Source organism: Schistocerca gregaria, chromosome X, assembly GCF_023897955.1.
Source record: "Schistocerca gregaria isolate iqSchGreg1 chromosome X, iqSchGreg1.2, whole genome shotgun sequence".
Classification (NCBI taxonomy): Eukaryota; Metazoa; Arthropoda; class Insecta; order Orthoptera; family Acrididae; genus Schistocerca; species Schistocerca gregaria.
This window is the reverse complement of record NC_064931.1, coordinates 821,473,883-821,498,793: the sequence shown is the minus strand read 5'-3', so window position 1 is coordinate 821,498,793 and position 24,911 is coordinate 821,473,883. Positions and strand designations below refer to the sequence as shown.

Below are 24,911 nucleotides of genomic sequence, written 5' to 3'. Positions count from 1 at the left end.
ATGCTGCTGACTGGTGCCTTCCAGCAAGAGGTCTGATGGTCAGCTTGCTTACACCAGCTGCAGGTCTCAAAATTGGGGCTCCCAGATTCATGTCCGTCCCTGTCCAGCTGTATTAGTTGCCTTGTGCTAGCAAACTCTATTGCTGCTCATTGCCCTGTGCAAGCACACACCTTGGATGCCAGCACTGATGCAGCCATCTGGAGCAGGATCCACAGTTCGATTTCAATCTTGTCCTTCTGAGAGACTGCTGGTGCCGTATCGTCACCAGCAAGAAATGACTTGGTCTGCTTCATTGCGGGTCATCCGCCATGATGCCACCCTTTCCAATCAGGGGATCTCCCCACGGGCGCCAGCCAGGCACAGCAAAGGCCAACTGGCACAATGGCTGTTGTAGGAAGTCCTGATGCCCCAAGAAGACAGGCATCTACTCCTTGGCATACGTGGGGAGTTTATAGCTGAGGCAACATCAGTGTGATCCCTGTGTTGTCAGGTGGCTACCACCAAATGGGTACATGATGGCCCCACCACAATGGACTGGCTACAGAGCTGGATATTGGGCACAGATAAATCCAATATTGTCATGGGGGCGAAAGAAGAGAGGAGACAACAGAAGAAGATGACATACTCTGGAAAGTGTCCTTGCCCAAATAGTTTAATCGCAAGTGCAGTTGCAAGGCCATGACAAGAGATTCAGGAGATCGAATCTAAGGGCACTATAGATAACCCGTGCGCCACGTAAGGCGTCCTTCCCCATATGGCCCACACTTCTGTAAAATTTTGAAAGTGGCTGGTCAGACCATAGAATGGGACCTGAACTCATAGGGCCAAAAAGTGAGAGACACCTTTTAGTCGTCTCCAACGACAGGCAGGAATACCTCGAGCCTATTCTAACGCCCCAGACCCATAGGGGGATTACGAAGAGGGAATGCTGGCAGACAGGGGTCTGACACTGAGGTCTAGGCAAAATGCTGAGCAAAATGCTCCGTGACAAGAGTCTGGACTGGTGTGGTACCACCAGTCAGGAAAATTCCCAAAACACCTATAAGCTGCCAAAAGGAAGGTGTTAGTCAAACTCTGTATGGACTCACCACTGCCGTCATGAGGGGAAATGGGTGAGGTGGCAGCTGAGGAAAAGGCATACCAATCTGCATTAGTGACCTGGGAGGACATCACGGTGAGTGGTGCTGGAGGGAAGGTAAGACCTGCCAGCAGGTCTTCACCAATCCTGTCCTGGCCAGTGGTCACAATACCAACCCAGACAGGGTTATGGGCATCAAAAACCACAAGCAGAAGGAATGGGGAACCAAGCTGCCCAAGGAAGGCAAAAATAACAGGAAGTTTAGGAGGCCAGTCTGGAAGGAGAAAAAGATTATGTGCCAGAGTCTCAACGGATTGAAACGGCCACTGCTTCCAGCGCAGTATGAAGAGGGACCCAACAACTAACCATGTCCATGTGGACCAATGCACAGACACCACCGAAGTCTCGTTAAGGGCTGACCCAGTTCTGGCAGAGGGCTTGGAAACCATGAAGAGTCGGCGAATAAGTATCAACAAAATGAGATTCCTGTAATACAGAACAAGCTGCAGAGTACAGAGGAAGAAGGGATTACAATTCCAGAAGATGATGATAGTAATCACCACAATTCCATTGGAGAACGACAGTGCAAGAGGCTGGACGGATGTCGAACATGTCATAATCGGTCATAGCGCTGTGTCAGTGTGTCACTGGTAAGGATGGAGTGACATCCATGACATCCATGAATGTATGGTCAGACCCTGACTGAGAAAGAGGGTGTGACGTGCCAACCAATGTCGGAGGGCCTCATCCCAAGACTTGTGCATCTCCTCCTCCCCCTCCTCCTCCTCCTCCTCCGGAGGGCAACAGGGGGTGTAGTCGGGAAGAGAGTAAGACATGGCGATATCAGGATCTGAAAGCAAATGATTGGCCTTGAGGCCCATAGAGCGCAGGACTCACATCCGACTAAGTAGGCTTCTTGTCCTGGAGGCACCAGGGAAAAGTGTTCCTAGAGGGTGCCCCATCCCCGGCAGGTGCCAGAGAAGAGGGTTTCTTCTCTGGCTGAGGAGGAGGAGTGATTCTCTGCAAGGAGGGGATGGGAACTGCCATGGAGGAGGAAATGGAAGGGCGACAGGGCAGAAGTAAGGACGAGGTGGGGGGGGGGGGGACAGAGGCAGGGGGAGGAGAAAAGAAGCAAAGGTAGAAGTCAGACATGTCGGGTGGAGATGGTCGAATATCTGTTGGGCCTCAGAGTGGGATAGTCACGAGGTTTTAATTCCTGAATCTTCCTTTTCTTTTTATAGATCATCAATCTAGTTAGCACAGACATTGTGGGCTAGAACAGTTGATGCATTTGGGCGGTGAAGTGTGAGAACTCCCCGCATGGAGAGGACAGCCTCAGTCACTGAAAAATAGAACTCACCTCACATTGTTACGACTTTTGATCAAAATGGAGACACTGGAAACAGAGCATGGGACGTGCAATTTAGGGCTTCATATCACAATGACTTTTTCCGGAATGGTTTCCCCCTCAAAAGCCAGGATGAAAGCACTGGTATCAACACAATTGTAGATTAGTTCAGAGTTCCTCGTTAGACTGCACGATATCTCTGCTGAAAATAATGACCTGGATCACATTAAGGAATGGTGAGGAGTAATGCTCACCAGGATGTCTTCTAAGCACTCACAAGCATGAAAAGAAGCCAACAGACTGGCAGAATAGGCTTTAATCAGTAGGGAACCACATCACATCTTACTGAAAAAGTCAGCTTCACCAAACTTACCTTCAATATGTTGTACAAAAACATAGGTTTGGTAGCGGTGAAAGTCTCCCCATCTGGCCTGGAACGAACCAAGTAACATGGAAAGTGTCTCTCTCCAAGCCGTCGTACCCGGGTCTTATCCCAGGGAGAGGAAGGGCTTGGAAGCAAAAGTAGAAGCAGAGAGGGAACTGTTTGTGTCTGAAGAGACAGCCATGGAAAAGCAGGCAGAAGTATGGAGCTTAGCACATTTCATGTGCAGAACATCTGCCCCCAATCGAGGGCTCACTTTGTAGGAACAACCCAGGCGCAGCAAGAGCGCTGCTCTGATAACTGGTAGCTATATACGTGAAGTTTCTGGTAAGACAGCATCAGTCGTCAAGCAGCCGCATGTGCAGCAGCATCGACACAGACTAGTTATGCCGCGTTATTTTAGGAGGAGAAGACGTTCGCACCTTACTGTGTATAAAGCTACTGATAATATATCTATTACTACGAAGAGCAAGTTATTCTTCATCTCAGCCAGATGCGTACATAACAGCTCCACTGACTGGCTACATGTGCTGGTGATCTTTGTGTGGGGTGTACAGTGGGGGAAGGAAGAACTCACACTGGAGATGCTAGGGAGGAGGATCTTTCCAAAATAGCTCACACTTAAGAAATGGAATTTAGAAAGGGAGGTCAAACCCCAAGAGGGACCCTAAGAAGCCAGGAAGAGTAGAAACACAAGATACAAGATCAAAAAGGAATAGTGTGACAAGGAGCGGATATGAGGAAGGGAATGCAGCCAGAGACAGAAGAAAGGCAGCAATAGTGTGGAGCCTATGTGTGCCACTCGTATATCCTTCAAAGAGCTGTGGCGGCGCTGGGGTAGAGAGGGTGGGTGGGTGGGTGGGTGGGTGGGTGGAGGAGCTGGTGGTGATTCCACATGTATGTGAGCAATGAGAAAAGAGATTAGGAGTTAGTGTGCTGTAAGGATGAACAAAGATATTGCGTAAACTGGGTAGGCAGTGGAATTCCACTTTGGGAGGGGGCGGGAAATATTATGGTTAGACGTTTATTTGTGGACACAATGATAAATAGCCTAAACCCTGGGAAAGGATATGGTTATGTTGTTCCAGAACATGATGATACTGATTGATTGGGAGGGAAGGGGGGTGCTCCTTTACAACTGGTTCTTGGAGAGGGTGGAAATTTAAAGGGATTGTGAGGATAAGGCACAATAAATTGTCTGTGGGTTAGTGCATGTGCTTTTTTTTGTGTAGTAGCTATCAGAATGAATGTACTGTTGATGGTCAGTGTGCTTGGTATGGATGGAGCCACCAGAGAGGTGCAGATCAATGTCCAATAACATGGCACACTGAGCTGACAAGAGCCATCTGAAGCCCTAGGTCCATTAACTTTAACAACACAGAGGGTTACGGTTGACTAGGGTGGTTTCCTGTAAATGTCCCATACACCAGACGGCATAAGAGGGTGAATGTTTCCCTCTGAAAGGAGTAGTAGTTATGTGTGAAGATTTAATTAGTTTTAATGTATCAGGAATGAGATGGCAAGGTTGGAGTCACAAGGATGTTGGTTTATAAGGGTATGGCATCAATAAAGACTGGTAGTAAGGGATCCAGTCCTAACTGTTCTTGCTGTAAGTGTACAGATTTTTTTATTATATTATTTTTGTGATGAAGCAAATGTGGTACTGGTAATCAGAAACTATTAGTTATTGTGTGGTGTACGCTGAAAAGTAATTGTAATACTCACAGGGACCAGTTGCTTCAATGAAAATCAGTTTATCTTGATATTACAAAGCAGTTTCAGTATTTTTAAGTTAAATGCTTCAGCTAGAAAATAAACAAGAACAACTTAAATCTCCCATCCTAATGAACTCATTAGAAATGTATTACCTTCACTCAAATGTAATGATGCTTCTTTGATGGAATCCACCGTTTCCCACAATCTAACACACTGACATGTGCAAAAGCTAAGATTACACTTAAATCAGAAATATAAAGCTATGAAATGATTTTGTTTGTGGCACAGGCAAGGAAAACATGTCTCTGATAGGAGTATGGAAGTAATCTTTCCTTTACAGCCTTATGATTAGTCTTGTGTTAACACTCTTTTGCATCACACATCACTGTTGCATTTTGCTATGCAAACCTCTATTTTTTCCAGCTATAATATGACAATTACTTTACAAAAAAGACTTACCTCTAGCAGATTATCAGCACAGTCATGTACCAATAATACCAAAGTACCAATACGGTGCAAGTTACACATCCATGAGAAAGACATCAGACTTATAGTAGCAATGTGATGGATGAACATTTGCCAAAAGTCTTTACGCTTTATGTCAAAGAACTGTGATACAGCCAATGACCAATAAAATGCCAGCGAGGACATGTAATACCACCAACAATCAGTCGTCACCTTCTGGAAAGAAGGGCATTTATGAATAAATATTTTGCACTTAATCTTATCGGTAACAACAACTTTATATAGCAAAATAATACTAGAAATAAAATGTTGGATGCTCTAAAGCTACCGCTCTCCTCTACGAATATGCGAAGCTCTAAGCTCATTCCCATGTGCAAGGTAAAATAAATAACACATTGTTTTGCAAATTAGTTGCCTCATTTTTTAATTGATTATCTGATCTCTTAACAATCTTAGAAGTCTATAACTGTTCTGTGTTTTTAAAAATTTTGGAGGTCACACAAATACAGAGTAATCTCTTGCAATACAGTCAAATCGAAATTTCTGTAAGCCAAGTAGAATACATTACAGGACGAACAACACTACATGAACAACATTGCATTTATTATCACATTTTCCATGCAGATAACAAACAACACTTTCTCTCACTAGGACTACTACTGAACAGCAAAGGTGTGGAATAGGATTGCAGCACGTATATGATCTTGGGATTTTTCAAGCACAAAAGGAATGTGTTTTGACTGTGGGCATATGCAAGATGGATAAACAGCATTTGCAGGTGATCAAGATGTGTGAAACTCTTACACATGGAAACTCACACAGCAAGAACCTTTGTTCGACATACTAACATGAACTATGTTGTTATGACTGTGGAAGACTGCAGGCTCCACATTTTATGATGAATGTTATTTTGTGTATAGTGTGTGCTTACTGGTATGCTAATAATTAAACGAGTAATGTTTTTCTTTGTCCACACTATTGTCTAGCGTCAGACTTTGAATGAAGGCCCAGAACATTAAATACATCAGTAAATGTGTTCTTTATGATAAAGTGGTAGGATGTCTTGACCCAGAAGCACAGAAGGGAAAAGGGAACAGAACAAGACAAAAACTATAAGAAGAAATTTTCATATGCATAACGCCATCTGCTGTGGTGTAGCTGCTACAGTCTCTCTCTGGCAGCGTTGGTCATTAGTTCAATTCCTGCCATCTGCAATAACTTATCATTTGACATTTGTGATTTCTAGGAGGTTCTGGAATTTCTTTATTTGTGGAATACAGTACTTTACAGAACATTCTATGTACAGAAGTGTACACTGCAGAGAGAGGCAGTTCAGACCCACCTACACTCTCTTGTGTGTTTAATGAATGTGCTTTCAGAGCGAAGTAATAATTCTTACTGATTACTCTACCTTCATAACTCATACTTAAATCCGTATTTCCATATTCTACACAACAATGTTTGGAGGGGATGCTGGCTATTTGGACATGACCACTGCAGTTGTTCCAATAAGGCTACACAAAAGTAATCGCCTTCACAGACAGGAGTTAGAAAACAAACAATCCAGTCTTCTTATGGCCTCAGTCATGAAAGTATCAACCAGCAGAAAATAATCTACAAGTCACGAGTCTGGCATCCAGCAGTGTTTATGGGAGATACTGGATAAGATCCAACAAAATGTCTAAACAGATTCAACCATGTTGCTAATTACAACAGGTGGGACGGCAAGTGATGTTTCTTGCCAATGTATATATTTACTTTGATGGTAGAACTTGCTAGTGGCTTGAGAACAATGAGTAAAAGCTGAAGAAGTGGGATACACTCCAGACAAAAAAAAAATAGCTACCAACAGCAGGTCAATATAGCCAAGGCACAACTGAAGAACAGAACCCAATGCCAGAATATTATACAGTGCTTTTTGGCACTGAGTCACATAGTTAACCCGAATATTTTTGGAAGCCAGCAATATTCCACAGCTAATGAAGGGCACAGCAGACGATTTGCATCAATCACTTCTTTTGAACGGTGTTACCACAACAGATGATTACTTTAAGTGGTGTCAGCACCTGCAGGCAATGCACCAGAGAATAATATGCCGAAATACATTAGACAGACTTCCAACTGTAGTGTCAATGGTAATCGTGGGATACCATCAGCACCTCTGATCACTTAAACAGAAAAAGGAGAGATAAGAGGTGTTACAACATCTGTTAATGTCAAAGCAAGTATGATGAGGCATCATCATTAACTAAAAATGGCACCAATCTCTAAAAGATAAATCTGAAGGGAGGAATGGAGTCAGAAACCCAATGCTTTTGGTGCAACCATCAGTTAATATCCGAGATTCTCGATTAGACAGAAATAACCCACCAATTCAATCGCTGCACAGAAAAATGGTCACTGCGAATGGACGGAAAATAGAGCTGTGTGTTTCTTTGGTGACACCCAGTGTACACAGTACACCGATGTGGAGGAAAGGCGAGTGTTTGGCATCTATTACACTACAAGATATCAAAAGTGGGCTATTCTATAAACACTAGGCAACTGCAAATGACTACAGCTGATCTGCGGGATGAAGCTCATCGCAGTATCCTTGTATCTCAAATTTTCTCAGGCTTTCCGTCAACATGCAAAGGTCCCAACTGCTCTTCCAGCCTACAAAAATCATGGAAACTAAATGATGTTACCATTTGTGGATGTGAACCTACCACTGTGAAATCTTCCATGAACAACCTTTGCTAAGATGCCAAGAAAGCACATCAGCGAGCTACCTAAACACTCTGCAGTGTTTATTTCCATGATGTCAGATGCTCATCAATGGCAGTTGAGGATTATGTTCTGAATTTCAAATACCATTTTGCTGAAGGTTGCAAATAGGAAATATGTCCAGGCAACAGGAATCTGTTTCACAAGAATAGCTTTCTATTACAGAACACAGCCCATCAAATTTGTAGTTTGATCAGAATGCACTCATAATGTTATCCTTGGCTAACTTCTTCCAAGCATCACAAGCAATCCGACTAGAAGACTGGAAGTACAAATAGAGGACACTAGTCCAACATGTTTACAGAATGACTGCTATGGACATCTGTTTACTGCTGGAGATACTCTTACCCCACTGTGATCACCGAGTGAGGTGGCGCAGTGGTTAGACACTGGACTCGCATTCGGGAGGACGACGGTTCTATCCCGTGTCCGGCCATCCTGATTTAGGTTTTCCGTGATTTCCCTAAATTGCTCCAGGCAAATGCCGGGATGGTTCCTTTCAAAGGGCACTGCCGTTTTCCTTCCCCGTCCTTCCCTAATCCGATGAGACCGATGACCTCGCTGTCTGGTCTCCTTCCCCAAACCAACCAACCCACTGTGATCAACAAGATAAGTTTTACTTAACAGTATGGTTGCTCAGTTAAACTGTGAAATTCTAGCTGAATACAGAAAGTCACTCAGCCTCAGAAAAGAAATCTGTATGTTAGTGCCAATCAAAACCAACGCAAGTCGATATGGAGTTCTCAGGGTCACCAATTGCCATGAAGAGCTGCAATTCATTCCTCAAGAGTGTGTGTACAGGGATAGCCAAACTAGTTCAGGAGGGGTCAGCTTGATAATGTTGGTAGACAACCATGTTACATTACTGTTCCAAACTAGCGAGTGGAGGAACATAGTACCTAGCCACCAACAACTATTGGTTTGATGAAGATACATTGTTGAGAAGTGTTACCTACTCCACGCCAATTTTTGGGAATGTTAAAGCCAGGAGCAAAGTCAAATCTCAGCAAATGAACCCATGCGAAAACCATATCAACAAGGGGAAAATCTTCCAATCAGTCGGCACTCATATAGGCCACTTTCACCTGCATTAAAGATCATTCAGCTGTAAATGTCCATGGGCCTCCCGAGAGGTCCTCCTGAATAAGAATGATGACACACGACAGTCAATTACCAGCAGCTGAATTAAATCATCAAAAAGGATGTATACCCATAGCCACAAATTTATGGCACCTTTGACTGTCTAACACCAGCGACATACATCTCCACAATGGATGTGCAGACTGACTAATGATAGATCGAGGTTGATTAGAGTGAGTGGGGGGAAAAAACTACTTACGTAACACCTCTGTGAGTTCCAAGCAATGCAGTTTAGTTTGTGCAACAGATGAATACATTAAGTGCAACTTGCTTCGACATCTTGAATGGACAACTTCTCTTTGCTACTTGGATAATGACGTATTCTCAAATACAACTGAAGATCATCTAAGCCACTTGACAACTATGCTGAAGTGTTTTCATGAAACAGGTATTCACATGAATCCAAGAAAGTGCTTCTTCATTTTCCAAGAAATAAAATCTTGAGGGTGCACTGTTTCTGTTAACTGAGTTCTCTTGGTAAAAATATAAAAAAAAAATAAAATAAAATAAAAAATATATAAGAGCCACAACAAATACTCCAACTCCTTGGAATATTTGTGTTGTGAGATGTTTCCAAAGAATGTTCTCTTACTACGCACGATTCATAATGGATTTAAATAGCAACGCACTACCACTACAAAAACTGCTGTACAGGCACCAAATTTCCTTGGAACAATGAGCAAGAAATGTCTTAAATCCTTAAGGAGGCACTGATACCTTCAGCAGCTCTGGCAGTTTTTGACCAGAAGGCCGAGATGGAACTACACTTGAAGCAAGTGATTACAAAACAGGTGCAGTTACAGAGCAACTCCATTAGGGTGTTAAAAACGTCTGCACAGTACTTTGCTTGAAAGAAGAATTGCACTGTGATTGAAAAAAAGGCTGCCTCACAGTTGTTTGAGCAGTAGACCATCCACTGTTGTGATTGGCCACCATTCTTTATGCTGGTTGACAAACTTTGAAGGCCAAACAGGATTCCTGGTAAGATGGGTGCTGGAGTCTCAGGAATACAACATCACAGTAGAACAGAAAAATGAATAACAACACAAGGATGCCAACTGCCTTTCACAGAATCCATGGGAAGATGATTACAGAGTTGTTGATATCGCACACATTGCTACACTAACAAAAGCTGCAACCAAAGATCAAGCATTACTGCCACTGAAGGCCATGGAGATTTTACAGAAGGAAAAAACTTAAATGAGAGTTCAGACTAATAGATGGATCATTATGTCATTATGATCCAATGGGACAGAAATGGATGCTAGTCATTTCGGCTCATTTATGGTCAAGCCCAACTCCACGTCATCCGGGATTTGTGAAGACCTTTGACACAATCACAATCTTGTACCACTGTCCTTGTATCTTCTAATCTTCTAGACATTATGTAAACTATTGTAGGGAATGCAAATGATAGAAACATGTACCTCAGTTATCTCTAGGGCACTTCATGCAAATTCCTCCTGCAGCTGCTTCATTTCGCCAGACTGGAATTGATGTTTCAGGGAGATTTCCAAAGTCGACAAAAGTTGATATATTGATGATTGTAGTAGCATGTACTGATTACTGTCATATCAACCAGGACTGTCACCTAGTATGTAAAATGTGCTGAAGGTCCAGAAATTGCCAGGTTTGTTTTAGAAGACTTTTGGACCACAGGGCATGATCACGGAAAAGTTTTTTGTGCAGACTAGTGTCGGAAGTTATTTCACATTGCAACATCATCCACAGACACCCCCACAGAATGTTTAAGTAAGACACTGGTGAATTTACTTTCTCTTAATATTGATGTCAACAGAGGTACTGACATTCTATACTGCCTGTCACGACAATTATACACAACACACATAGTACGACACTACAGGTTTTATGCCAGTTTTCCTGATCCAGACAATTCAAAACAAGAATGGATCCTCTGTTTCCATTTCAACCTGGTAGTGCTCAGGATGATTATATCAAACACATCATTACCAGAAATCAAGAAGTAACGTGACAAGCACACAAACAAAATGCAAAAAGTTCTGCTAAATAATTCAAACTATGTTGGGAAGTGAGAAACTTTTAGTGACTGAGGAGAAATCACAAATATTAATAGTAACCTCATACTTTTTGCAGATGGGGAAGTTACCTATAACTAAGTACTATATCAAAGAAGTTCCATAAATATTCAGTCAGATGTTGATAAGATTTCAAAGTGGTGCACAAATTGGCAACTTGCTTTAAATGTTCAGAAATGTAAAATTTTGCACTTCACAAAACAAGAAACTTAGTATCATATGACTATAATATCAAAGAGTTACAGCTGGACTCTGCTAACTCATACAAATACCTACATGTAACACATTGTAGGAATATGAAATGGAATGATCACATAGGCTCGCTCACGGGTAAGGCCGGTGATGGACTGTTTTATTGGTAGAACACTGTGGAAGTGCAGTCAGTCTACAAAGGACATTGCTTAAAAATCAATTGTGTGACCCATTCTATAATATTGTTGAAGTGTGTGGGATACATACCAAATAGGACTAACAAGGAATAAGAGATATTGAACATATATAGAGAAAGGCAGCATGAATGGTCATAGGTTTGTTTGACCAATGGGAGTGTGTCAGAGACATGCTGAAGAAACTGAACTGGCAAATTTGAGGATAGACAAACTACCCTTAGAACACCTACTTTTAAAGTTTTACGAACAAGCTTTAAATGATCAGTCCAGAAATACACTACAATATACATCACTCACATAGGCATCATGAGGAAAAAATTAGAATAATTACAGCATAACAGAGGCATTCAATCAATCATTCTGCCCGCACTCCATAAGAGAATGGAATAGGAAGAAACCCTAATAACTGGTACAATGGGACATAACCTCTGCCATGCATTTCATGGTGGTTTGCAGAGTATAGATGTAGGTGTAGAAAATTAGTCCCATAGGGTTCAATTTTGGATCCACTCTAATTCCTTGTATGTGAATGCCCTTCCACTTAACATTCAACAAATAGAATTGGTACTTTTTGCAGATGATATAGTGTTGTTATAAATCCCATTACATATAAAGTAACAAGAGAGTATTAATGTTTTTTTTGTTTGTTTGAATAATTATTAAGTGATTCTCTGGAAACGGACTCTCCCTAAATTTTGAGAAAACACACTATATTCAGTTCTGTACAACAAATTATGAAAAACAACTGATGTAACACATGACTAGCACTCAGCAAATAGTGTATAACACTCCAGATTTTTGGGTGTACACACTGGTGAAAACTTGAACTGAAAGTAGCATATTACTGAGCTTTCCAGACACTTAAGTTAAGCTACTTTTGCTCTTCGTACAATTGCTATTCTTGGAAACAAACAAACCACTCTCAACATATTTTTCTTTTCCACTCAATGTCTTATGGTATTATTTTCTGTAGTAACACACCACTTAGAAAGAACGTATTAACTGTTCAAAGGTGAGCAGTAAGAATAATATGTGCTGTTCACCAAAGGTCGTCACGTAGGTATCTCTTCATGGAATTAGGCATTTTAATTGTACCATCACTATACACATATATCTGTTGATGAAATTTGTCATAAATAACCCATCAAAGTTTATGAAAGAGAGAGTGGTGAACACACATACAACACTAGAGGAATAAAGGATCTTTATTATCCATTATTAAAGCTGTTAATGGCTCAGAGAGGAGTACAATTTTTTATCATTTACCCAAAAGCATTAAATGTCCAACAGATGGCAAAGTAAGTTTTAAATCTAATCTAAAACCTCTCCTGGACAACTCCTCCTATTCCATGGACAAAGTTCTATTTAAAAACTGGTAGCCTGATAAAAAGTTCATTTTCAAGTTTGGTGGCGTGAGTAGCATTGAAAAACAATGTGTTCTTGAACATTAACGCTAATCATCTATACATATCATGTAAACTGACTCATTCCAAATCATTTCAATAAATGAATTGTTAAAATGATCTATGGAGTACATAACTAACTAACTACGATGCCTAGGAAAAGGAGCACAAACATTATTATGCCGAGCATCAATCTTTACATCTGTGCATAAGGCTGAGCTATCAGAAAGATGACTGAAGTGATACTTTGCTCGTACTGAATCCTACATCGCTATTTTGATGACACACCCCACCCCCCCCACCCCCCCGCCCCGCAATGTGTAAGATTGTGACCCTACCTCAAGGAGATGAAAGTGCACACACATTGCCCATGTCTTTTGTGTGAAGCCTTATCACAGGGCTTCCAGTTCAAGGAATAGGAGAACCTGTCCTATGGTCACCTTTTGTCGACTGAATTAATTATCTGAAAGTTGCAGTGACCACAAAGGCCTGACAATACAAGCAGATTGCGAGGCTCCACCTGTTACGCTGTATGTAGGATGACTGCCTTGATCTAGGTAGCGATTGTCCAACCCAAAACAGTGGGTTCCTATTTTATGAGTAAGGGGAGCAATGCCGTCTGCTTTACAACATCCACCATGGTATAGTGGGTATAGTTGCTGAAGATGTGCAGATCACTGGTTTCATTCCTACTATCTGTAATTATTTATCATTTGGCCTGTGTGGTTTTTAAGACTGACTCATTTCTGGAATACAGCAGTTTACTAGAACAAGTATGTTTAAATGGGAGCTCTCTGTATTGAGGCAAGCAGATCAGCTCAGCCAGTACTTTCATGCCTGTTAAATAAATGCGCAGTCAGTGTGAAGTGTTATTCTTGTTGATGAACCTGCTCTCTTAACTGGTACTTGATTCCAGATCCTACATGACAATAGTATGTACAGTACTCCCTCATACCTGTGCACACTACTACAAGTCTCATTCAATACATAATTTTTCACAATTTGTTTCTCAGAACATATTTGTCCTTAAGAGTTGGAATTTGATGACAGTATCAGTCAACATATCTTTTGCACGTATTATATATATATATATATATATATATATATATATATATATATATATATATATATATATATATATATATAGTCTCCACCACATTCTATGGCCTTCCAGTGGTGCTGTGTGAGAGCCTGAATTGTCTGTCAGTAAAAGGTCTTGTTCTGCACCTGAGGCATGTTTCCACTGAAATTGATGAGAGAGTAATTCGTGTAAGGTGTGTCCCACATAGGGAATCCTTAAAGGGCCCAAACAGATGGAAGTCTAAGGGCACCAGGTCTGCACTATAGGGTGGATATATGGCAATGATATTCAACCTAATTTGGTGACATGTTTCAGGTTTCTGAAATCTATGCATGGGCATGCAGTGTGTTGAAGCAAGATTTCTTTTGGACTCCTGTCAGACCCAACATGGAGGAAACAGTTCTTAAATTTGTCCAGAGTTTTTACATATGCCTCTGAAGCAATGGTTGACCCTCTGGAGAACACATCCAAGAGAATTGACACCATCAATATCCCAAAATACAATTTTCATGCCTTTGGCAGCAAAGGAAGCTACTTTGAATTTTTTCTTTTTTTGGTGACTGCAGGTGGTACGACTCTAAGAGACTGCCTTTTTGTTTCCAACTCAAAATGATGCACCAAGGTTTTGTCATCTGTAACAATCCATGACAGAAAGGCCCTCTATTAGCCTCAAACTGCTACAACAGTTCAGATGAAATGGATTTTCTTTGAATCTTGTGGTCTGTTATGAGCGTTCATGAAAGCCATCTTGAGTGCATCTTTGAATATCCATGAGTTTCAGACACTACACAGGCACTTCCAACACTTACTGATAGCTGTACAGCTAACAGTTGAGTTGTGATGAGCACATTTTCACAAATAACGGCATGCACACAATTCACCACATCAAGGGGAGTGGCCATTGAATTCGATTTTTGCACTTCTTGACACTTTACCCACCGCCAAACAATACTGTCAACTGCATCAACACCCTACATTTCACACAAATGGATGTTCACCACAGTTACTTTTTCCGCAACCAAGAATTTAGTTTCAGCATGTGTGTCGAGTTCTTGCGTAGACACCACATTAATAGTTCATTACAGCTCTGCTATCTGTTACAGTTGTCTGAAATTTTGCACATGTGCAGAAGAACTGTCAAATTTTAAGCACCTAAAAAGAATAACTGTAAAGAAAATTTGGGACATTAGTGAATGAGCCTTATAACTGGAAAATAATCCAGATGACAGAAGATTTGAGTTGAACTTGGCCATAATCAGCAAATACAGTCATCTTTGTGAACGTGTTAACTTTTTATATGCTTAAGTAGGTTGTGTGTGTGTGTGTGTGTGTGTGTGTGTGTGTGTGTGTGTGTGTGTGTGAGAGAGAGAGAGAGAGAGAGAGAGAGAGAGAGAGAGAGAGAGAGAGAGAGAGAGGTGTGTATAATCATTTGATCAACAACGATTAATTACTACAAGTAAAGTTCAGAATTTTCCATAAATTTAGCTAAGAAATTTCAGCTGAAAAAATTTCACTGCACAAAAAACATACTTTTATCCAGAAATTGTTTTTAATGAAATAGAGCAATACTGTTCAACAATGATTTAACTTCACAGAAGACAAAACAGTTCTTTGAAGGGCATTATGCGACACACTCGTTAATAAAAGTTTCAGAGTACAGAACTTGGTGTAGCAGAAAGCTATGCACATCTGATAAAGAAAGAAACAGAATTTCAAATCTTGTCAAGATTAAGGTCTTTAAAGTGTAAGCATAATACACAGTTATCACTCAAAATTAGAATAAGACACGTACAGAAAAGTACTAGAAGTCAGTTATCTAAAACAGCATCTGCAAGGAAGGAAAATAATATCTATACCCCATATCTGTGCTGTAAACTTACTTGTAGAACACAAATATAGGTGTCAAAGTAATTGGAATCCTAAAATAAAATTCTAGATTTACCGAACCATAGCTGCTTACATTTTTTTTGTATTCAAGTATACGACATAGCACATTCTTTTAATTTTATTTTTCAGAACTCCTTAGAAATGTTAAAATCATAGTATTCATTTTGTAATGCACAAGCTATATATGACATATTCCTGGATTTAGGAATGGGCAACACAACACCAGGTCCAGTGTGGTGAATCCCATGCAGTTGCAGATTGGAAGTAAAAATAAAATAAACTGTATCTTTTTGAGTCTCTCTTCAGCATTAATTCATATGCTGTGATGTTAACATCAAGTGTAAAGTGAACAAATTCAAATCGCTACAAGAGTTTTTCTAAAAATATGTATACATACAGTGTTACGGTGTCTGTACTGAATTAAGCAAAAGTCATAAAATATAAACGAGTTCTTCGCATAAAAATCTGACATTATTGAGTTAAATGGATTAAATGGATTTCATATGTATTGTTGAGGAATCACCAGAAAAATAATGCTGCTTGCAAATTTATATTCTGTCTTCTACTCATATGGAAGCGGTGAACTAAAAGACACACAGAGCAACAAAAACTGGTACAGTACTGTAGTCACTCAAGAGTTTTAATTCTGTTGCCTGTAAAAAGAACTGTCAGTACATTCCACCTGGCAACATATAAAAACGATAATCATCGCATTAACATTAGGAATTTCAGAGAAATTTGAGTAATTGCACTACTACAGTGTAACAGCAACAGTGAAAGTTATTTTATGGTGAAAATCAGGGCACGATTCAGGTATAAATAAGAAAAACTGTCAGCTCCACTCCACTGTGCGTGTAATAACAGAAATTCTGAAGGAAGTAAGATTGAGTTAACATCCAGTCTATACAGACATCACGAGAGAGCGAGCCCAAGCTCAGATTGTGTCAAGGATGAGGAACGAAATCAGATGTGCCTTTTCAAAGGAACCATCCCGACAACTGGCTGGAGCGATTTAGGGAAATCTTGGAAAACCTAAATCTGGATGGTCGGATGTGGGTTTGAGCCATTGTTCTCTCAAATGCGAGTCCAGTGTTGGTTGGTTGGTTGGTTGGTTTGTGGGATTAAAGGGACCAGACTACTATGGTCATCGGTCCCTTGTTCCATAAAAACTAAAACCACCCAAAGAGAATAAAAACGAACAACAGGAAAGACAGCAGACGAAACAGGACATGAAATACTCTGACAGAGACCAGACAAAACAAATTAAAACACACAATGTGACTGTGGTTGGCCAACTGTAGAGAAAAAGAGGAAAAGCCGACCACCAAGAACACTTTAAAAACTCAGTTTAAAATCAGAGGCTAAAAGCCAGAATCAACACTAAAAAACAAACACTCAGATTAAAGGATAAAAAACCCCTGCCCAAATAAAACACAAAACCAAGTCCACCATGGCAGAGTCATCTGATAAAAGAGCAGAGAGCGTGTCAGGCATTGCAAAAGTCTGCCTAAGCACGGTTAAAAGGGCGCACTCCGACAGAATATGGACCACCGTCAAGGACGCCCCACAACGACAAAGAGGGGGATCCTTACGACACAGTAAATAACTGTGCGCGAGTCGGGTGTGGCCAATGCGGAGCCAACAAAGAACGACTGAGTCCCTGCGGTTGTCTCGCATGGATAACCGCCACACAGCCGTCGTGTCCTTGACGGCACGGAGTTTGTTAGGGGTGGTCAGACTGCGCCATTCAGCATCCCAAAACGAGAGAACTTTGCGGCGTAAGACTGCCCGCAAATCAGCCGCCAGGAGGCCAATCTCCAGAGATGGCGCACTGGTGGCCTCTTTCGCCAGGCGGTCAACAGTTTCATTGCCGGGTATACATGGCCTGGGGTCCAAACAAAGACCACAGACCTGCCGCTACGGGCGAGAGTATGCGGGGACTCCTGGATAGCCATCACCAGACGAGAACGAGGAAAACACTGGTCGAGAGCTCGTAAACCGGTCAGGGAATCGCTACAGATAACAAAGGACTCACCTGAGCAGGAGCGGATATACTCTAGGGCACGAAAGATGGCGACCAGCTCAGTAGTGTAAACACTGCAGCCAGCCGGCAACGAACGTTGTTCAGAATGGTCCCCTAGAGTTAGTGCATAACCGACACGACCAGCAACCATCGAACCGTCGGTGTAGACAACGCCAGAGGCCTGATACGTGGCCAGGATTGAATAAAAGCGGCATCGGAAGGCCTCCGGAGGGACTGAGTCCTTCGGGCCATGTGCCAAGTCGAGCTGAAGGCAAGGGCGAGGCACACACCATGGGGGTGTACGCAGAGGGGCCCGGAAAGTAGGTGGAACAGGGTAACACCCAAGCCAGGAAAGAAGCTGTTTGACACGTACGGCGATCGGACAACCCAACCGGGGCCGACGTTCTGGCAGATGAAAGACTGACTGTGGGAAGAGGACACGATAATTTGGATGCCCGGGCAAGCTAAAAACATGGGCAGCATAAGCAGCCAGTAATTGTTGGTGTCGTAACCGCAGTGGAGGAACAGCTGCCTCCACAAGTATGCTGTCCACAGGGCTGGTTCGGAAGGCACCAGTGGCAGGGCGTATCCCGCTGTGGAGGATTGGGTCCAGCACCCGCAACGCAGATGGGGATGCTGAGCCATAAGCCAGACTCCCGTAGTCCAGACGGGACTGGATTAACGCCTGTTTAAGCTGCCGAATATGTGGCAGCCAAGTCAACCGGGCATCAAAAACCATCCCCAAAAACCTATGTGACTCCACCACTTTAAGAAGCTCGCCGTCAAGATAAAGCCGCGGCTCCGGGTGAACAGTGCGTCGCCGGCAGAAATGCATAATGCAGGTCTTGGGCTGCGGAAAACTGAAAACCATGCGCTATAGCCCAAGACTGCGCCTTGCAGATTGCGCCCTGTAGCCGACGTTCAGCAGCTGCAATGCCAATAGAGCTGTAGTAAAGGCAGAAGTCGTCAGCATACAAGGAAGCGGAGACAGTATTTCCCACGGCCGCAGCGAGCCTGTTAATAGCTATTAAAAACGGACACACACTGAGAACAGAACCCTGTGGCACACTGTTCTCCTGGACTTGGGAGGAACTATATGAGGCCGCGAAGTGCACGCGGAAGGTACAATACGACAGAAAATTGCGGATATAGATCGGCAGAGGGCCCCGAAGACCCCATCCATGAAGCGTAGAAAAGATGTGATGACGCCATGTCGTATCATGCGCCTTCCGCATGTCGAAAAAGACAGCAACCAGATGCTGACGGCGGGCAAAGGCAGTACGGATGGCCGACTCCAGGCTCACCAGATTGTCGGCGGCGGAGCGGCCTTTACGGAACCCACCCTGAGACGGAGCCAGAAGGCCTCGAGACTCCAGTACCCAGTTCAAGCGCCGGCTCACCATCTGTTCAAGCAACTTGCAAAGGACGTTGGTGAGGCTAATAGGATGGTAGCTGTCCACCTCCAAAGGGTTCTTCCCTGGTTTCAGAATGGGGACAACAAGACTTTCCCGCCATTGCAACAGAAACTCACCCTCGACCCAAATGCGGTTGTAAAGATCGAGGAGGCGTCGCTGGCAGTGCACTGAAAGGTGTTTCAGCATCTGACAGTGGATGCTATCTGGCCCAGAAGCGGTATCAGGACAAGCGGCGAGGGCACTTCGAAATTCCCACTCACTGAATGGAACATTGTACAATTCAGGATGGTGAGTGCGAAAAGAAAGACTCCGACGTTCTATCCGCTCCTTAATGGAGTGGAAGCCCAAGGGGTAGTTGGCAGAAGCAGAAGTCATAGCAAAGTGCTCTGCCAAGCGGTTTGCAATGACGTCGGAGTCAGTACAAACTGATCCATTCAGTGAGAGCGCAGGGATGCTGACAGGGGTCCGATAGCCATAGAGGCGGCGAATCTTGGCCCAGACCTGCGATGGAGTGACATGGAGGCCAATGGTGGACACATACCGCTCCCAGCCTGATTCAAAGCCCATTTGCTAGGGCGCCCAGAAGACTGACGCTGTGGCAGTGACAGAAAGATTGGAAAGTGGTCACTACCACACAGGTCGCCATGCACTCTCCATTGGACAGACGGCAAGACGCTAGGGCTACAGATGGAAAGGTCAATCGCGGAGTATGTGCCATGCACCACACTGAAGTGTGTGAAGGCACCATCATTTAAGATCGAGAGATCGAGCTGCGCCAATAAATGCTCAACAATGGCGCCTCGACCTGTTGCCACTGACCCACCCCACAGATGGTTATGGGCGTTAAAGTCGCCCAGTAACAGGAAAGGTGGAGGCAACTGAGCTATCAGAGCAGCCAGGACATGCTGCGCGACATCACCATCCGGTGGAAGGTAAAGACTGCAGACGGTAACAACCTGTGGCGTCCACACCCGAACAGCGACAGCCTCTAAAGGTGTGTGGAGAGGTACAGACTCGCTGTGAAGACAGTTCAGGACATAGATGCAGACGCCACCAGACACCCTTTCATAAGCTGCCCGGTTCTTATAATAACCCCGATAGCCATGGAGGGCGGGAATTCGCATTGCCGGAAACCAAGTTTCCTGCAGAGCAATGCAGAGGAAAGGGTGAAGGCTGATAAGTTGGCGGAGCTCAGCTAGATGGTGGAAGAAACCGCTGCAGTTCCACTGTAGGCTGGTGTTGTCCATGGCTGAGAAAGGCTTGACGGGACTGGGAAGGGAGATTACACCGCTGGGTCACCTGCTGCCTCCGATTTAGCACCTGTGATAGTGCTTTCCATGGCGTCTGATGGACCGGCGAGATGGAGGTCCTCAGCGGACGCCAGAATCTCCACCGCATCCTCAGACGCAGAGCTGGAAGATTACGGTGGGATGGCTGCCACTGCGAGTTCCTTGGGCTGAGAGCTCTTCTTGGGTTTCTCACGCCGTTCCTTGGGTCGCACCGGCTGGGATGGCTTCACCGATTCAGTCTCCGGGACGAAGGAGGATCGTGAAGCTCTACGACCAGCTGATTGCGGGCACTTACGGCATTGTCGGTCGTCAGGCTTCTCGCTGGCGGAAGCCTGGGAAGGGAGGGACCCAAGGGACCCCTTGCGAGCGTGAGAAGCCGAAGAAGTTGGACACTTCTCCGGCTTAGAAGTGGGGACAGATGTCCTCGATGGGTGGGATGGTGTAGCTCCTGAGGTAGGTGGCGCAGGAGCAACCCGGTGGGTAGAGCCCCCCACTGGCGAGGGGGCAGGAGGAGTTGTACTATTCGTCGATCCGGCCACAATTGGAGAAACAGACGGGGCTAGCATAGGTGTTGTAGCAGCAGCATAGGAAGATGTCATTCTCACGGGATGGATTCGGTCGTATTTCCTCTTGGCCTCAGTATAGGTTAGTCGGTCCAGGGTCTTGTATTCCACGATTTTACGCTCTTTCTGGAAAATTCGGCAGTCTGGCGAGCAAGGTGAATGGTGCTCCCCGCAGTTGACACAGATGGGAGGCAGGGCACATTGATTATTGGGATGTGATGGGCGTCCGCAATCTCGACATGTGAGGCTGGAAGTGCAGCGAGAAGACATATGGCCGAACTTCCAGAACTTAAAGCACCGCATCGGGGGAGGGATATAGGGCTTAACATCACATCGGTAGACCATCACCTTGACTTTTTCCAGTAATGTATTCCCTTCGAAGGCCAAGATGAAGGCACCGGTAGCAATCTGATTTTCCTTCGGACCCCGATGAACGCGCCGGACGAAATGTACACCTCGGCACTCTAAACTGGCTACCGCGCTGGATGTTAGGTAACATGTGGTCCATGGTCGCCGTCGGTGCAGAAAGAGGCACTGCACAGTGCAAGGTGTTATCTGCATGCAGAAAAAGGGTCATGCCCAAGAGATGGAGAGCGGACAGGACTGCAGTTCAACGGTGTATAAGCTGGCGAAAGGTCTGATCGCAAGATGGACACAATGCACCAAGTAAGGCGCCCTTCCCCAATCGGCCCGCTCTTCGGAAAATTTTGAGAGTTGGAGGTCAAACCCAACAGGGGACCATCATATAAGGCCGAAAAGTTTGAGACTCCTTTTAGTCGCCTCTTACGACAGGCAGGAATACCGCGGGGTTATTCTAACCCCCGAACCCGCAGGGGGCGCGAGTCCAGTGTGCTAACCACTGCACCACCTCGCTTGGTACAGAAATTCTGTTTACTGGCCCAAATCACCTGACTTTGGTACTACTCAGATTCAAACCTCAACACGGCAGAGATACAGGCGACCATGGCCTATATTGTTTATAATCTATGCATGCAACTTAAGTGCAGTCATGGCTCGTAACGTACAGCAGTGGCACTATGAGTTACTGTTCACACAGAACGCTACAATTCTACCGAGTAGCAAAGTTCTCAATATTATGTCAAATGATGATTCAGGAGGGTACTTGTATTGATATTATAGTCTAGGTTATGGCATTAGAACTGAGGCAAGAGTTACATACATGAAAAAGAAAACCCGAATATTGGGTCCGCTGGGTTGGTTTGCTTGTAGGAGGAGGAGGAGGAGGAGGAGGAGGAGGGGAGCAAACTGCTAGGTCATCAGTCGCTCGTTTTGATGAAAATAATTCCACAAGGGTGGGAATAAAATAATCGAGGCATACAAAACACAGCTGGAAGAAAGGAGAAAACCATAAGAATGACAAGGGCAACAAACACTAAAATGGACAAAATCGGACGAGAAAGCCACAGAGAGATGCAAGAAACACGAAGAAGAGATCAAAACAAGAGAGCAAAATACCATAGCTGGCTGACCATGAGATTAGAACTCTGCAACACATTAAAACTTCCATCCTAAAAGTAATAGCATGGAGGACACAGAGGAACAAAGGACATGCGCTAAAACTTAGATCAAATGATAAGACACACCCTCATGAATAAAACGTAAACTAAAACTGTTTTTGAGGCATTGTCGCCCAACACTGAAGGTAGCATGCTGATAAAGTTAAAAGTCTGCAGGAAAGTTAAAAGTCCGCTGCAGAGCGGCTGAAAGTGGGCAGTCCAGCAGGTGGATGACCGTAATTTGTGGGCCACAGTGACGTCAAGGTGTGTCCTTGCGATGGAGGAGGTAACCATACGTTAGCCACATATGGACATTGTGGAGTTGGCAGACGACAACTGATTCCCTGCAAGAGGACCACATGGAAGACTTCCACACATTCGTAGCCTCCTTAATGACACACAGTTTGTTGTACACACTGTTATGCCATTCCATCTCCCAAAGCCAAAAAACACTGTGGCATAAAAATGCAGCTCAGTTTTGGAGATACGGATCTCTCCCAATACTCTTGTTTCCGTCATTTGATAAGCAGGCGAACATTGGCACGGAGCCGTTGAAAGTCTATGACGTGCTACATGGAAGGGCGCCACTTATACCACTGTAGAGCTCGCCGACACTCCTTAATTGCTTCAGCGACTTCTAAGGGACTGTCTTTCACTGGGGGAACCCTAACGAATGAGGGATCACATTTTCTGCCTCAAAAACAATCACTGCAGTGACCTGCTCAACGACAATATCAATGGCACCATGTGGGGGAGGTTCAGCAGTGACAGCAGAGGTGAAGGCTCCCAGGATGCCTTGCGTAAAGCCCATCTGGGTACACGTCCATGAGCACTGCCTCAGCCAGTAAGTATGGTGCCATCCCACAAGGGGTTATGAGCGTTAAAATCTCCCAAATGTATGACAGATTTAGGGAGTTGCTCAACCAGTGCAGCCAATGAATTCAGGGATAGTGCACCATGTTGAGGAAGATATATTTTGCACACAGTTATTTCCTGCGTCGTCCATATCCTGACAGCCACTGGTTCAAGAAGGGTTTGAAGGGGCACAGGTTCACAGCATACTGAGTTCAGGACAGACACAAACTCCACCTGACACACTATAATAGTCACCACAGTTCATGTAATATCCCCTACAGCTGTGGAGGGCAGTGGTTCACATTTCTGAGAACCAGGTTTTCTGAAGGGCACTGCAGAAAGCAGGTGTAAAGCTTAATAGCTGCCGTAGCTCAGCCAGGTGGTGGAAAAAATTGCCACAATTCCACTGGAGGATGACGTTATCGTGAGGCTAGTAAGGCCCGAAGTAAGCAAGGAGGCAGGTTATGCCTCACGGTCACTTGCTGCCACCGATAGAGTATTTGTAGCCATTTCTATGGTGGATGAGGCATCAGTGTGATCCAGGTACGCAGGGGATGCTAAGATCTCCACCGCATCCTCAGATGCAGAATTGATAGGGAGTAGTGGTGTTGTGGCCACTAGAGGGTATTATTTCTTAGCAAACTACTACTTAGTTTGCTTGCTCTCACGCTTCTCTTTAGTTGCTTGATGGGCAGATTTCCCTAAAGCAGCTATAGGCATGGAGGAAGACCATGAAGTTCTTTGTCCAGCAGCTTTTGGTTCCTTATTTCCTGCGTCGTCCATATCCTGACAGCCACTGGTTCAAGAAGGGTTTGAAGGGGCACAGGGCAAGTGTCCGCCACAGCATTAGTGCAGACCTTGGGAGAGAGGGCACCAAGGGACCCCTTCCACACAAGAAGAGCCAGAGGAGGCTGTTGTTTCTCCGGCAGGGGGGAGGGGACAATGTCCCCTTCATTTGGGGGGGGGGGGGCCCTCGCTCCTGAAGTAGGTGCTTTGGGAGCAATGGAGGAAGATTTGACCCCTACCACCAACAGGGCAGATGTATCCTGGTAACCAGGAGGGCCCACTGTTCGTGGCACAAAGTGAGGAACCACTGGCACTTGGGTCGGCGATGGTGATGTAGCAGCAGCATGTTGACATCAACCAAATGTGGTGTAATCTTTCGAATTTACATTTAGCCTCTGTGTAAGTCAACCAGTGCAGAGTCTTTTACTCCACGATTTTCCGCTCCTTTTGGAGTACTGGGCAGTCTGGCGAGCAGGGGGAGTAGTACTCTTCACAGTTGATGCAAGTGGGAAGTGGCGCACATGTGGTATCTGGGTGCAGTGGATGTCCACTGTCTTGACATGTGGTGCTGGAAGTGCACCGGGAAGACATGTGTCCAAACTTCCAGCACTTAAGCACCGCATAGGGGGAGGGACGTATGGTTTAATGTCACAGCGGTAAGCCATTACTGAACTCATAGGGCCAAAAAGTGAGAGACTCCTTTTAGTCACATCTTACCACAGGCAGGAATACCTCGGGCCTATTCTAACTC

At 44.3% G+C, this 24,911-nt stretch overlaps 1 protein-coding gene across 2 annotated transcripts in view; it reads right to left on the bottom strand.

Annotated features, from left to right (window-relative positions):
- Nucleotides 1-24,911, bottom strand: part of LOC126298372 (ceramide synthase 6) — a 118,548-nt gene that overhangs the window by 11,646 nt on the left and 81,991 nt on the right. The window contains exon 5 of one of the 2 annotated variants that reach the window (XM_049989679.1): nucleotides 4,984-5,202. In XM_049989679.1, the coding sequence (XP_049845636.1) occupies nucleotides 4,984-5,202 (219 nt within the window). Of the gene's footprint in view, nucleotides 1-4,983; nucleotides 5,206-24,911 lie in introns of both variants that reach the window. The other variant, XM_049989678.1, reaches the window with a different exon arrangement.